At 38.0% G+C, this 16,888-nt stretch overlaps 1 protein-coding gene across 4 annotated transcripts in view; it reads right to left on the bottom strand.

The window, feature by feature from the left end:
- Positions 1-16,888, bottom strand: part of CLCN3 (chloride voltage-gated channel 3) — a 52,088-nt gene that overhangs the window by 4,637 nt on the left and 30,563 nt on the right. For 2 of the 4 annotated variants that reach the window (XM_008638577.2, XM_017740616.1), the window contains exons 5-12: positions 16,199-16,323; positions 14,659-14,865; positions 12,022-12,102; positions 10,293-10,838; positions 6,263-6,449; positions 4,583-4,981; positions 2,514-2,730; positions 134-209 (exon numbers count right to left, since the gene is read on the bottom strand). In XM_008638577.2, the coding sequence (XP_008636799.1) occupies positions 134-209; positions 2,514-2,730; positions 4,583-4,981; positions 6,263-6,449; positions 10,293-10,838; positions 12,022-12,102; positions 14,659-14,865; positions 16,199-16,323 (1,838 nt within the window). The remainder of the gene's footprint in view (positions 1-133; positions 210-2,513; positions 2,731-4,582; positions 4,982-6,262; positions 6,450-10,292; positions 10,839-12,021; positions 12,103-14,658; positions 14,866-16,198; positions 16,324-16,888) is intronic. The other 2 variants (XM_008638578.2, XM_008638579.2) reach the window with 1 other exon arrangement.

A 16,888-nucleotide genomic window follows, 5' to 3' on the forward strand; every position in this document is an offset into this window, starting at 1 on the left:
GGTTTAATACAAATTTTGAGCATAAGAAGATTTCATTGTTCAGCCGATGTCATAAAAGCCCTGAACAGTTCACAAGTTTCATGCTTCCTGACTTCTAATGTGTCTAATTATGAGATCTGATATATCTAATCACCAAGGGTTCGACGTGCTGCTTTAGTTGCTCGAGATGCTCTAATATGTTCTTCTTTGTGATGATCCCCAAGACAATCCTGCAACAGATTATGTTATGCTAATAACTGTGTATGAAATCAAATTTAAAAAAAAGTTCTAATCATAATGAAAAAGGATTAGAGAAAACTAAAAACAGAAAAAAAAAAGAAAAAGAAAAAGAATGGTTGCGGGAAAGCCAATGAGATAATGAAATGAAAATCTATTTGAAAGTCAGTATCCTTTCCCAGATTTTGCTTTTTTCCTTTTTCTCCCAAAATGCTGAACACAACTGGCTCTTTAACCACCCCAGAGCAGTATGTTTCTCATATCAGGTACACATCAGGATAGCAAACTATCCCTTCACCCTAAATTCACATGGTTTTGGGCTTTAAAGGCACTGAACTAAAATCTACTTTGTATTTCCTTTGTTTAATAGTTACTTCTCCTCACGGTTACAGATAATTATTCACATTTTAACAAGCCACAGCAGATGAACAAAGTAGTAACTGTAAAGTCATAGCAATTGAGGTTCGATGCTGCCGTAGAGAGCTAGGCTATCTGGTGTCCTTACAAACAGACAAATTCAGACAAATTTCTCATTCATGACAGGACAAATCAAGAGCAACTCCCTGGAATGGATATTCTGGTACAAATTTGGAGGAGTGAGGCTCAGTCTTCTCTTTGTCATCTGCACAATTTCTGCACAATCCAATCTGGATTGGAACCAGTCTGTTGACACAAGTCTTTAAACCTTTATATTCAGTTTGCAGGAAATTTGCCCGCCAAAATACAAAGTAGTCCTTGATGGCCACAAGGCTATATGCTGTGGCTAAATACCACCAGTACTAGTATTTATGATCTGGTCATCTTGTAATGGACAGTGTGCTCGTGGAATGACACAAATTTGTAAACTGAAGTAGGATAGAATAAAAATTAAAGCCATCCATACTTCCTGCTACTTTATAATAAAATAGTTTAAAATGTATAGTAGAGCTTGACATAGCTTTGCACAATCAAGCTTTCTTTAGAGGACATTTTAGCATCAACGTCAATGTTTGAGCACTCAACCACAACAGAAACTACAAAAAAAATTATCATAGTAAATATTTTTCAGTGAATTGGAATTGATTCCAATTTCCCTCCCCAAAACAAGCAGAACTTCATGCCTGCACTAACTTCTAACTGTCAGATCATTATGTCCTTTCCGTATCAGAGAAAGGCTTCTGGAAACACTACTTGACATTCCATACAGAGACGCATTGAAGAAAAAAAAAAAGCAAGCAGGAGAACACTTAAAATAAATTTGTTTCAAAATGCATCTGAAAAAACCAAACTTGGAAACCAATGCAATATTTAAAACATTTGCTACATACACAGCATCAGTCCTTCTGCCCACAGAAAAACTAAGAAAGTCCCAGTCATTTCAGATTTCTTGTCCCAAGGACATTGATCAATCCTAAACATGTGGATGAGCAGACAACATTTCACTCCCCAGGTGCCTTAAAGACATGCTAAAGGGAAAGCAAGATACTATGGTAGGAGCATCGATGTTGCATGTCAAGTGTTTAATGCAAGAGATACAGGAAAGCAGAATGTTAAAGGAACAGCTGCACAGAAAAAGATCATGTAAAAAAACAAGGAGCAGTTTAGATAAGAGGTAATTACAACGAACTTTTAGTTTCCATGCCTGGGGTGATTTATTTAGTAGATAATCACAGGACAACTCCCAACAGTCTCATTTACAAACATTCTAAATCTTAAAATTACTTTCCTGAAATATTTTGAATTGTAGAAACAGAAGTTGCAGATTGAAGTTCCACAAATAGCAGCAGTTTAGTTGTTAGTATTCCAAAAAACAAAAGCTTGGTGGTAATCGCCATCACCAGACTCCAGAAGAAGAGATACTGACTAGATCATTTTCTCCTCTACTCTTTATGAACCCAGTATTTGTAGGTGTTCAATAACTGCTGATACATTGCACCTTGCCAGAACACAGATAAGAATGAGAAAATACAGGCCTTAGACTGTGCAGCGCACAAGCCTAAACTTCTGCAAGACAAGTTGTGTCTCCTCCAAAAGCAACTTGCACAGATCAAACTTGCTGAATGAATTTTTAACAGAAAATCATAAAATGACTGAAATCATCTGCCTGCTTACTTGGAATACAAGGAAGGAGTAAGAATTTCAGAGGGGTGCTACAGCACAGCACGTTCTTAATGAACAGCTGGGGTCCTCTTGCAATACCAAACTTACGGGTTCAAATACCATGATCCTGGTGTATATCCTGGTTCAAATACTCTGATCCTGGAAGTGAAAATTACCGTATGTAACAAAACGCACAGCACTGCTGCCACTTCACTCACCCGTTGTGTGTTACAAGGCACTGCCTCAGACCCAGCTTCCGGAAAATATCCACCACGATTTCCATTGGTGTGTGGTCTGTCACGGTGAAAGGGCTCATATCAAGTATGCTTCTGAGCTTCAAAGGTCGAGGGCTTTCTGCTGGAAGCGATGGGGTATGCTGGGCAAAACATACTCTGGAACTGCCAACAATCCCTTCCTGCTTCTTTCTAGCACTTTCTTTAAGAGAGACAGGGAAGGGGGAAAAACAGCAGAGGAGAAAGAATTTATTCTTGGAGTAAGATGTTAGTGCAGACGGACAGCTCAATCGACACTACCAGACTCTCACATATGTTTCCATAGCCACTGCTTTACCCCCAGGAAGTGGTTGTGCAGAAATCACAAAAGCCATCTACTATTCACCTTTAGTCATTATTCAACTAATTTTCTCACTCCAATAAGTAACTTTTGTTTACTATAAAGAGGTGGAAAGCCTAAAAAAAATAACATGCAGGAAGCACATACTCAGCTCCTGAAGAAACTGCCAGGGAAAAGCCAGCCTCAACTGACAGGTCCCTGAACCTTTTCCTAATATCCAACCTAAACCTCCCTCAGCACAATTTCAGGCCGTTCCCTCAGGTCTTGTCAGCAGGCACCACAGAGAAGAGATCAGTGCCTGCCCCTCCTCTTCCCCTCACAAGGCAGCTGTAACTGCAGTGAGGTCTCCCCTCAGTCTTCTCCAGGCTGAACGGACCAAGTGACCTCAGCTGCTCCTCACACAGCTTCCCCTCAAGGCCCTTCACCATCCTTGTGGCCCTCCTTTGGATGATGTCTAATGGCTCTATAACCCTCTGATAATCTGGCACCCAAAAGTGCCCACAGGACTCGAGGTGAGGCTGTCCAGTGCAGGAGAATCCCCTCCCTTGCCCAGCTGGCAATGCTGTGCCTGATGCACCCCAGGATATGGTTGGCCCTCCTGGCTGCCAGGGCACAATGACTCTTAAGCCAGACACAACCCGAGACTAAGCAACTTCCACTGTATAATCTCAGCAGCTGAAATGAGTCTTACTATGAAAGTGTATTCTAAGAAGAATGTTCTGCTATTCCCTCATTTACTCAAGTAAATGCAAACTTAAACCAGTATGGTGTTGGTAATAATTTCCAAGTTTTGGACATTCATATACATCCTACATACTGTAATACCATAGTATACACAGTAGTAGGACCACAGGCAAAAATCTGACTGAAGTAAACAGTGTTATGTTCACAAAACATAACTTTTAAAAAGTTTCAGGAGAATTCTGTCCCTTTCTCAAGTGTCTTTGTTTAAGAGATATGTATCAAAAACCCCCAGCAGTTTAAGATGCAACTTCCATCACTTATTTCATGCATTAAATGTTACAGTTTTGTAACATTTTCTTACATAACAGTGTGTTTCTTCCTTTGGTTATGATAGTAGCCTCAAAGTACACAGAATTTTTCTTGCCAGTGCACAAAGCATTGTCACAAGTATCACAGAGGCACTAATGCCTGCCCAGAAAGAGATGGCCCAAACAGGGCTTGTGTGCTCATGTGCCCAGGGACACATTTCCCATTACACAAACAGATTGAAAAACATAAACCTAAAATAATTAATATTGCACTTATCTCTCCATAATACAATCCTGGTGGTTATAACAAAAGTAAATACCACACTGTCAGAAAGAAATAGGATATACATTTTAAAATTACTTGGACAGTAATTCTCACAGAATACTGCTGGTCTAAAATGAGAATTGCTCAATTTTGAAGAAGAATGTTAGCATAGTATCTCATTTCCTCAAGTAATGCTATCAAGAGCCTCAAAAAACTAAAAAATACCAGATTAGATAATGTTTTGACCTACTTAAGTATGACAACTTTTGTTTCTACAACACAGACAAAGAGATGAGGATTTTCTTCATTTCAGAGCCTGCTACTGGACATGTATTACTATATACTTAAATAAATCTGGAGTCTAGAAACATACAGAATAAATTCTATTTTAAATATAAAATAATATAAAACAATTTAAATTGGCATACATAATAAAGCAATACTGAAAGTTAATTACCTATTGCAATAGTTAAATCTCTTCTTAGAGCAAAGCCCACTAGTCTCTGTGATTCTTTTGACATAATAACAGGAAAACCATTATAGCTGGTTTCATTGATCAAGTTTTCTATGTCTTCGACAGTCATATTATCCTGCGTCAGAACTGCTAAAGGAGGGTCACTTCTCCGAGGTCTCATCACATCAGCAGCCAGTGTTGTGTGAGTGAATTCTTCCTTTGCATCCAAGAAAGGATATCCATTCAGTCGGATGTGTGCTTCATAGATGCCTTCCCTACCAAAGGCATCTCCTACCCACTTACTGGTCATGACTGCAGCCATTAGGGGCACAATATATTCCAGCCCTCCTGTTAGCTCAAAGACAATAACTACCAGGGACACAGTCATCCTCGTCACACCACCTGCAAGGAAAATGATAGCCAGTAACATTCAAGTATCAGATAATAATGATTTTAGAATTTTCTGCCTTCCTGTTGAGAACTACGAACGTAACTTTGACATGAAAGGTCATCTGACAAACACCTGTCTGCGTAATACCAACAAAAGCAGACAGAGAAAATTAACACAAAACTTCCAGAATTAAAAAAGAGAGTTCTAGGGCAAATTCATAGAAAGGGAAGTAATAAAGGGAATTGGAAAACACGTGCAGTTATTTAATACAAACTAAGAATAAAATTGTGTGTTTCTCCATACCACATCATGGTATAGAGAGTACTGTGAAATGCAAGGAGATCGAGCAAAATAAGAATTTGAAAAAAGAATGGAACTAATGCAAAGAAGTCACAGGTAGCAAATCAACAGCTATGTTGTCCAAAGGATTAGGAATTTAATGCTGTTGGTTAATCATAAAAGCTAAGCAGAATTATGAGCTGATGAAAAGAAATCTCTTCCTTGGACAACAGAAGACAGGAATTATATTTCTCTTTTGTTATTACTTAAAACGGGTTTTTTTCTACTAAGGTTTCTGATGCCGTATCTTCATTCAATAAAAGACTATGAACTGTCTTTCAATGCATTCAAGAGTGATTCAGTTTGAACTATTAAAAACCAGAACAACCTCTCCAAAACCTAAATTTGTATCACTAGTTTGATTGCCCAAATGCACTTTTCCTTAAAGAAAAGGTCTACTTTTCACAGGATCTGTACTAACAGCTTTTAAGTTTAATTTCTAAGGCCACCAAGTTTTAAGCAAGGTGCCCAACTTAAGCCTCTTTCCATGAAGCTGATTTTCAACAATTAGATTTGTTAAAAATACCTTACACACTTCTAGAAGTTATGTTTGAATTTCAAAACAATTTTTGCAATTCATGTAGATGTGGCAGCTGATCACACCACTTCCTTCTAATAATTTTAACTGTACTTGACACTGTAAATGCTCTACTTCATACATTTCAAGGAACTGAATTTTCTGACCAATGTAGTAATGACATCTCTTGATACCAAACAGAGAAAGCAATCACTACTACTTAAATTTTTCTATTTCTCTTCAATTTATATTTCACATTATTCCTCAGATCACAAGGATCTAAGGGTCTTGTGTAGACATGTGAATGTATTATTCTGGAGGAAAGTCCATATAAATAGGTGTTCCAAAGCTGTACAAGTTTATATCTCCTTTTATTTTTTAATAATTATTTTGATATATGAAGAAATCAGATACTTATTTGTTATATTTTACTTACCTAAGCATGCAGCAGCACCAACCATGGCATAAAGACCAGGTGTAATACAGTCAGCTCCAACTTCACACCACTCCTTGAAAATGAACCAGTCATGATGGTAGTAAGCCAGCTGCTCCACTGCAATTCCTACAATCCTTCCTGCTATTGCTCCAATTGCCATACTAGGTATGAACAGCCCAGATGGAACCTGCAACAAAAACAGAACTGTTGTCATGCTGCTGGGAACATACTTGACACATCACTTAACAAGTGATTTTTTAATATTTTTTTCTGAAAGAGATGTGAATGCTCAAACTGTCAGGTTAAAACCATGGAAAGTGATCTTGGAAGGTTAGTAGAACTTAACAGAATGCTATTGATATCTCTGATTGACTTGATTAGCAAAAACTATTTTATGAGCATGTTTGTTTATAACTTACTGTATTTAAGAGAAAATCTACCACCAATACAGGACCACGAACTAGACTTTCAGTGCCAACAGCACAATTCTGTGCATGTCTAGTGTGAGCTGTGCTACTCATGCTGAAAAGTGCTCCTTACTATGTCCTGTCTCCCTTATTCCTTCATGCTCCTCAGAGTCAACATTCACTTACTAAACTGGACTGTCCTCCTAAACTCCTTCCTGACACTGCTATAAATTACATGGCTAACTGAACAGGTGATTTTTAAAAGCAGCTTTGTACTATTATTGCCATTTCCTATACAAATGAATGTATATAGAATGCTAAACACACTGAGAGTGAAAAAGATAATCCCCACTGCAAAAAGTAGGTTAACAATAGGTAAAAAAAAAAGAAGCTTCTACCATCACTTTATTTACTTTAAATGTTTTTCTGCTACTAACTAAAGCCTTGTCACACAACCATGACATAGTAAAATGTTATTGCAAACTTGCTTTTATCAGCCATTTCATATAAAGTAACTGTTGTGTATCTTTTCTTCTCCTTACAAAGCTAATCTTTCCAAAAAACATACTGGTACCTAGATGTCTTATTAAACTGCAAAAGCCTGCTGCTTCTCCTCACAGCAGTTGTTAACATCAAAATATTTTATACTGTGACTGAGGTACACATGATTACAAATAAGGAGTAGAATTTTTACTTTGTCTAAATGCACCTCAACCCATCTTGTCGAAATAACATCATTAAAAATTGCATTCCTGGTGTAATAGGATATACCATGTAGTTTTTCTTGTACTGTACATCTGTGAAATTTAAGTATTGTGCAATTCCAAACTATAGATTTTTGTTGTGGTATTCAATAGCTGGTGCAGAAATGTATTTCAGGATTGTTGTTGTTGTTAGTATTATTATATTTTTTCTGTAATTATGGTTGCAAAGATGATATCTAACCAACAAACCAAGGAAAAGCAAACATAGCTTATAAATATTATTACTGTTATATTTTGTCTATATTTGTGGTTGCAAAGATGATTTCTAACCAAAAAACCAAGGAAAAACAAACATAGCAAACATGTTAGAAAGCCAGCAGCATGGGTTTTGAGAAAAAGTTTAATAATCCTTCATTCCCATACTGAATTACCTCCTGTTTCAGTGTTGATAGAGGTAATATTCAATGCTATCATTTTAGTCAAGTATTCAAATTGTGCATTTATACCACTACTGTTATTTCCCACAATTAATTATGCATCTAAGCCCCTTTCTAACTGCTAAAATCAATTTTTTTTCCTGAGTGAAATTCTTTCTTGGGGAACAGTACAACGGTAACCTGAGAAATCCCACATTTCCAACATGAAACTAAATAAATCTTTGAAACTGCCTGAGATCCTATTGTGCTACAGCAGTATGCCACAGAAATTCAGTCTCCATGTGGAAATTGCATCCAAATGGTTTCTGGTCTTTGGTAATGTAACTTTTTTATGCACTAGCTCCCTCTTTTTTTTCCATTATATGTGGATAATGGTTACAAGTCTAACTGTAATTATGATTTTACAGCTCCATTCTTTTGCCCCCGAATCACAAATCACAAAGTAGAGAGGAATCTTCCCAGAGAAGTAGCAAGGGAAAACAGCTAAGTTTTTCCTCTTCTCAGCTTTCTTCTCCAGGGCTTGCTTTTCAGCAAGCTCAAATTACACTGCAGAGGAAAAGATTTGTTCTATGTCACATGTGTCATCTTTGAAACAAGCAAGGATTAGGATTTAGGTACAACTTCCCACTTCTTTGGTAGTGCAGCTGCATACCAGTCAAGTTCTGAGGCAAAACTGTAACTCCTTCCCACCTGTTGATCAGCATTTAGACACAGTAACAAGTGTACTGATAACAGCCAGACCTCACAGGAAAACAGTTCCTGTGGGGAAGACGTGTGTTTGCAGATGGCTACAGCTCCAGGAACAGACATGGAGAGCCCACAGGATCCTTTATAATTATTTATTTCTTTTCTTTTCTTTTTTTTTTCTATTTTGAATTTTCTTCTTTTATAGAGATAAAGCTTATAGTGCAAATAAATATAATTAAAGTAACATCCTCTTCTCCAGATCCTGGCTGACATTCTAATTAACCATATGCTTTAAAGCTTCCAAGATATTAATGTAGCACAATTCCATCAATGACAGCAACATGACTCCTTGCCTACTGGCAAAGTAATAAATATATTCTCACAACTTCAAAAAAAATATTTCCACCATGCTGAAGTTCTGAGAAAACGAATCAAAACCAAATGAAGTATAAGCTCTCCCATTCTGTAAACTAGTTAATTCTAATATGCAGTGTGACCTTGTGGTGACAATCCCATGCAAAAGAGCCAGATGCACATGAACACATGAATGGTAAAATAATGTCCTAGATATAAATGAAACACAGTAAGTGAATACAAAACTAAACAAGAGATTGAAGCAGTCACATCACAGAACACTGTCGGAGTTACGGACCTAAGGAAGACTAGCATACAAAATACACTCTATGGATTCCTCTTACCCACCAACCAATATATAGAACATAACTTCAAATAACAACCTGCGACATCTTCTAAAATACCAGAACATGGGGAACACAACATGGTGTTATAGTTCCATCAGTTACAGAATAGTCGAGGTTGAAGATGACTGCCCGAGATTGTCTACCCCTGCTCAAGCAGGGTCACCTACAGCAGGCTGTCCAGGCTTGCAACCAGTCAAGATATGAGTATTTCCAAGGATGTTCTCTGCACAGCATATTCCAATGATCAAACATCCTCACGGAAATGAAGTGGGTTTTTATGCTTGCTGTTACATAGAACAGCAACTTAATCTGAAAAGTTAAGGCAAATATAAACACAAATCTTGCCTAGCAAGCATTCTACAGTAAGTTTGCATTAACACGTTTGATAATGATATAGTTGCAAAAAACTATGAAGGCAGCCTGACAAGACAGAAAATGATGAAGGCATGGCAGTTATACATCATCATTCACAAAACAGCCACAGACTGGGGAGAAGCTGAAGTCACCTCCAAAACAGATCTATGAAACAACTGGGAAAAACAAAAATTATGTTGTTTGTAATGGAGCAGAAATTCCCATTACAGTCACATGAACAAAGGCCACTTTCTCATCATGACATGCAATACTGGAAAATACACCAAAAAAATCATCAATGTCATACATTAACATCTGTAGTAATTACATTTATGTGAACAATGAGAAGAGTGGATACAAGAACTACAGTCTATTCTTCTTCCAAGTAACAGGACTAGGGAACCTGAGTGGTTATGCTTGAACGTTGCTCTTGAAAACTTTAGAATCATTCCTTCTTGCTGAATTAGGCCCATAAAAACAGCCAGCCATCTACACAGTTACTGCTCCCAATTGCACGTAGCACATTTCTATTCAGCTGAACAAAGGACTATTCTGAATTTAATTAAAATTAATGCTGTTTGCTACAAGACCTGCTTATTAACCAAAAGTAAAAAGGCCTTTTTTTAAAAAGAAATAACAAGAAAAAAATAACCAAGCTGGTGGCTTTGAGAGATGGAAAATGAGAAAGGCTATAATTAAATAATCACAGCAGATGACACAGCTACTGCATTCACACTTACCTTGATACCAAAGGTGAAGACTGTCATGATTATTTTAAATATGAGTGCTAAACACAACTGCCATATAGCTGAATAGACTCCAGTGCCTGCTGGACGGTCAGGAATATCATCTACTATTTTGCTTGCATTCATATCATTTCTGTAGTCACAGAGCGAGGAGGATTCTAATGGCCCACAGTCTGTGAAGAGCTCCTTAATAAGCTCACTGGTGTTTAGCCTTGTATATGGATTAGGAAACGCAATGACAGCTGTTATTGCTGCAACAATAATGACCTCCAGGACGGGATACTTCCCAAATTTTGTAGATTTGCGTCGGCGACACCATGCAATATTTGCTCGGATGAAAAATGCTCCCCAGAGCCCACCAAATACTCCCAGAAGAATAAAAGGAAGCAGTTCAAAAAGGTACCAAGGAGTGTGATATTCCACATAAAAAAGAACTAGGCGGCTATTACCAAAAGGATTGATGGATCTTAAAACAAATGCAGCTACTAAAGCAGCAAAAAATGATCTCCATAAAGTTTTCAGTGGGAAATAGTAGCTGACCTGCAAAGGACAACACATGAGAATTATTAGTGACTCAATTAAAAACCTGGAAAGACAGGTTTATGCATGTGTTAGAATACTGCTGCTCACATGATACAAGCTAAAAAATTATTCCTATCACTTGGAGCACTGGCACTCCAGCAGATCCTACATTTTTAGGAAGCTCTACAACTCATATCAGATTTAAAGTCAATACTACAGCAGTGTTGAAACCATTGCTGTTTTAAGACTATCAGGAAATGATGCACTGCAATTTGTGCTTAAAGCTGCTCTGTTTGTGTCTCTTATTAGCCTTCATGAGAACCAGAGCATATATCTGGTTCTGCACACGCAGATATCCTCCTAATATTTTCACATCTCCTTTCAACCTACATTGAAAGGGTTCTCACAGATCTGTTATTTTTACGAAGTATGATTAAAACAAACAAACAAAAAGAATTAAAAGGCCTCAAAACAGAACATGCAATTTCATTCTTAAGCCCCACATAGCCTGATTAGAATTTCAAGACAGTTTTCTTCTGCATCTTTTTTTGGCAACAGAGGAATTCCTCAAAATTCCCTAAGAATATAACAGAATTATACATGAAAGAATATTTTCCCTCCTTTTCAATTCAGAGATTTTTAGGGTTTTAGTTGTCTTTAAAAATGCCAATGATAGAAAAAACATTTTTATATATCTTGAAAATGACAGTTAAAACTAATTTAACATAAACCATTTCTTGGAGAAGAGAATTTGGTTGCCTTGGAGGTAAGTTTTATGGTTATATTTACCCTTTTAATAATTATCATATTCAATTGTGTTTAGTGTCTGAAACTTTAAGTAATGTTTAAAAACATGCTTCACAAAACTGTCCAATAAGTTTCTAAAGCCTTTTTCAAAAATTAACAATAAGGGCCCTATTTCTCTTTATTTTAGAATAAACTCCAGGACTGAAAAGCTGCTGTGTCTCTATCTGTATGTAAACTCAAATTATTAACAGACTCAGCCCTTCTCCAGAATAAAGTAAAGCTGACATTCCTTCCAAAAAAAAAAAGAAAAAAAACTTTAGGAGTTTCCTGGTAACAGGACTCTTGGCTTTGAAATATGGGTCCAAAAATAATTTCCTTCTTAGGAGTCTGAGATTATTTAAACTAGGAGAGATTTTAAAAAATATTTATCCTTCAGTGCTATCTCTTGACATACCTCCTCCAGACTGAAAAGGACTCCACCAATTGGGGCACCAAAAGCTACAGAAACTCCTGCTGCTGAGGCAGCTGACAACACCTAGAAAAGAACAAAGGTGAGGGGTTTTTTGCAGTCTCTTATATGTTTTAAACATGAACAAAAGAATCTCAATACAGCTATCAGTTTCTTCTATGTTTCTGTTAAGGATACGCACACTTAGTAACAGAAAAGCATGTGGAGAGTGGCCACACCAGCTAGCAATCAGGTACTAGATGTGATGAAGCCAAGAGCACTGCTCAAAGTTCAGAGCTGAAACTGGCCAGTGTTGAGTAAGATGAAAAGAATGACTTTTTAAAGTACATTAATAGCAAGAGGAGTTCTAAGGAAAACATTGAACTGATACTTGTTGAAGATTGTCATCTGACTAACAGGGATGAGGAAAAACACAGGCATACAATGTGGGTTTTGCCCCAGTCTTTTTAACAATACTGATAGACCTTGGGCTGCCTGGTCCCCTGAGTCAGAGGACCACAAATGTGGGAACAGTGACTTGCCATCTGTGGGCACTGAGATTTTAAGGGACCAGCTTTGCAAGGCCATGGAGCCTGATGGGATTCTTCCTGGAGTACTGAAGGAGCTACTGGATCCTATGGCAAGACTCCTCTCAATCATTTACCAAAGGTCTTGGGAGTCTGGGGAGGATCCTGCTAACTGGAAGTAGTCAGTGTAAGCCCAATCTGTATCAAGGGTGTGAGGGAAAACCCAGAGAACTAGAGACCCATTAGCCTAACCTGAGCTCCTGGAAAATTACGGAGAAGATTATACTGGGTGCCACTGAAAGGGTTTTAAATAATAAAGCAATCATCAGGCACAGTCAACATAGGTTCACAGAAGAAAGGCTTGTTTAACTAATTTGGTGTCTATGATAAGGCCACCTGTCCAGTGGATAAAGTGAAGGTGCTGGATGTAGTTTTCCTGGATTTTTGTGAGGTTTTCGATACTGCTCCTCTGGACAAGATGGCTAACTGTGGGATGAGCAGGTTCACGGTGTGCAGAGTGAAGAATCAACTGAACGTTAGGACTCAAAGAGCTGTAGTGAATAGGGCTACATCTGGCAGGTGACTGCTCACCAGCTGTCACTTTGTTCAATATATTTATCAATGACCTGAATGTAGGAATTGAATGCACCGTGAGCAAATTTGCTGATGATACCAAATTGGGACGCTCTGTTGACTCTCTTGAGGGACAGGAGGCCTTAAAGAAGAATCTAGATAGGCTGAGGCCCTGGGCAATGATTAATGGGATAAAATCTAATGAGTCAAAATGCTGCCCAACTAGGATGAAGTAACACCAGGCTCAAGTCTAAACTGGGAGAGGAGTGGCTGGAGAGCAGCCCTGCCAAGAGGGATCTGGGGGTGCTGGTCAGCAGCAGCTCAGTGTGAGTCAGCAGGGTGTGCCCTGGAACCCAGAGGGCAAAACCCCATCCTGGGGTGTATCAGGCACGGCACAACCAGACAACGAACAGAGGTGACTGTCCCGCTGCATTCGGCCTTGGGGTCCTCACCCTCAGTGCTCTGTGCAGTTCTGGGCCCCACATGTCAAGAATCAAAGAACAAACTCCTTGGTTGCATCCAGACAAGGGAAACAAAACTGGTGACAGGGATGAAAAGAGTGTTGAGAACTAGTTTGGAGAGAAGGAGGCTAGAGCAGAGATCGCCCTGCAGCCTGTGGCCAAGCCCATGGTGACACAGGTAAATTTCCCTGCACCCCATGGAGGACCATAGCAGAGCAAGCTCCTGGCAAGAGTCATGGCCTGTGAAAAAGAGCCCAAGCAGGAGCAGGTTTCTTGCAAGCACTGCAGCCTGCAGGTGATCTAGGCTGGGACAGTCCTGAGTGGCTGTACCCTGTGGAAAGGACTGTCTCCCATGGATGGGGCCCCACAATGGAGCAGAAAAAGAGTATCAAGAGGAAGGAGAAGCAGAGACAAAGTATCCCCTTGTGCCACTTTGGGATAAAAGAGTTAGGAACGAAGCTGAGCCTTTCAAGAAGGGACAATGGGGGCAAGATATATTCCGTTTCGTTTTTACTTCTCCCTACTCTACTACTGGCAGCCAAGTAACTTCCCTCAAGTCTAGTCTGTTTGGCCTGTAATGGTAACTGGTGTGGAATCTCCCAGTCCTTATCTTGACCTCTAAGCTTTTCATCTTACTCTCTCCTGCTGTCCTGCTAACACAGAGGGGCAAGAGAACCGCTTGGCCAGTACCAAGTCTAACCCACCAGACTCTCATTAACAACATCGAACTGAAACAGGGCACAAAACACTGTTGTCACCAGGAACACTTTGTTCACGGGTTCAGAGCACTCTGCTGTCCTCACAACTGAAGAAACTCATCAATTACCAAAATGTAGACACAAGCACAGAAAGAATTTAAATAAAATCAAATGGTTTCCGAAGTGGAAGAAATACAAACTGACTCTGCCCTGGAAATTATTTACCTGTGAGAATGCTTGGGATAATACATTGTTTTTAACATAATAAACAACTAGTGATAATCACTAAAAATTGTCCAAGAGAACAAATACCATGTTTTAAACAAATCAATGTAAATGCACTGATATTCAATGCATTATGCAAATGCTTTTTCAAGAACTTACCTCTCTTTTTTTAGCTTCATTTGTACTGTATTTTGGAAAGAGGTAGGAAAAAATATTCCCACAGCAGCAGGCAACATGTACCAAAGGACCCTCTTTTCCTAAACTCAAACCTGATGCAACAGCCAAGACTAAAGTAATTGTTTTTATCATCAAAGTCCACTTCCCCAAGTATCCTCTGATGATGAAGCCGCTCAAAATGGTTTTTATCTGGAAGAAATAAAAAGCTGTATCTGTTACTGCATTTTTCAATTTTCAGAAAATAAATCATTCTTTAATTTTTGCTGCAGAACTTCAAAGCTAGCCTTTTCAAATTTTAACTTCATCACACTTTAAAACATGTATCATTCATATTGCTACACTGAGTCTGTTTGCCAGAAGCTTTCCACTTGCAACTTATACTGAAACACTGGACAGTAACATACAACTACATTATCAATTACATTTAGTAGAAAATTAATCTTCAGCAACTTCTAAGACTGGATTCATTAGTTTATGATGTCAATTATCAAGTGAAGGCAGAAAACTTCTGAAGGAAAAATAAATCTGCAAAAACCATCCTCAAGGTCTTCTATTGTAGCAATATCCCATTTGTACCAATAACACCTGTTTTCTCTTCATGTTTTACCATCACTACACAAAAATCAACAGTAGATTTCTTCCCATAAAGATGGAAAAGATCAGCGTATCTCCACCAAAAAAATGTGCCACTTGCCAAAGGTATTACTGTGCTTAACAATGCTATATTATTAGCCTGGAAAATATGGCCATATACAGGAAATAATATACAGTTATCATAGGACAGCATGTCCATAAATAGGATGTACACAAAACACTGGGCAGCTGTGTCTAGAAAGTAAAGGTAGCTAAATTTGGAAACCAATTTAAGATGAAATTTCTTCTGGAATAATGACCCAGAACTACTCCAGGCTTAAACAGAAGCAGATAAAAAAATATTTACAGAAAAACTGAAGAAGTGAGACTGACCAAAATTTATTTGACTTTGGATTTTTCTCTCCCATTCTGTGGATAGTAGCAGACAGCAATTTTATACAGTGAGTTTTTGAGGATATTACACATTTTACATTGTGACTGTCCATTGTTTTGTGCTACCAAGGCAACTAAAGCCATTGCAACAAGAGAGTGATTGCTCTATCAAAGGACCCATATTGTGTCAATGAATCACTGCTCTCTTATCACCATAAGGAGGGTGTAGATTAGGGGAGGTTTGGAAATCATTCTTCAGAAGTATACTAATCCAAATGCTTCCTTAAAAAGTGGTCCTGACAGAAGCAAAATCTACTAACCCGGGAGATTCTTTTGAATTTGGGGCATTTTCTCAGAAACAATTAGCATAATTACATGTTTTCAATTTGAATGCTTGTATTAATATACTTCTTGAAAGGCACAGGGCACTCCTTCTTGCCTTCCCCCTGACCCAGTAAGGCAGCACTAATCTACACATTAACACGAAACACCTATAACACACACACATATATATATATATATATATATATATATATATATATTAGTTAGACCTCACCTCAGGTATCCCTGAGCCACAGGCATAGGGAGCAAATACCTTCACCAGAGAAACTGCTAAGAAGGCAAAGCTCAATGCCCAGAAAATGTACATTATGTAGTTCATTATGTATGAACCTGGGCCCTAAAAGAAAAAACAAAAAGTCAGAAAATAGACTTGACATAGGAGCAAAATCACTACTTAAAATAATCCAGAAGTACTCTTGCTCCAAGTACATTTATACACACATTTTGAGGCACAATAATTACTGCCGAGAGAGAGTTTTGTTGGAAAAGCATAAAGTCATGACACCTGCACATTAGCATAGACTGGGTTATAAAAGGTAGAAAGTGTTCTAACACTGCATCTTGAAAATAAAAAATAAACATAGCACAGGTATATTTTTAATAGCTATTAGCTGCTAAAATCTAGTGAATACTGAATATATCTTCCTTATTTTAAAAAAATGTATTCTTAGTTATCAGAGAACACCATAAATGTATTTAATTTACATACAGCTATGATCAAGAATAGAAATTCTCCCATTATTAAGAGTTCTATATTCTCATGACTTCCTTACATTTGCAATACTCCAAGGCCCCTTGCAGTTCATGAAATACACATTTATTACACTATAATCTATTAATCCATTCAAATGCTGAAAAACAGCACAGACAGTACAACCCAAATTCATGTTTAGAATCCTAACCT

The sequence above is a fragment of the Corvus brachyrhynchos genome, unplaced genomic scaffold (genome assembly GCF_000691975.1).
Source record: "Corvus brachyrhynchos isolate BGI_N302 unplaced genomic scaffold, ASM69197v1 scaffold178, whole genome shotgun sequence".
NCBI classification, from domain to species: Eukaryota; Metazoa; Chordata; class Aves; order Passeriformes; family Corvidae; genus Corvus; species Corvus brachyrhynchos.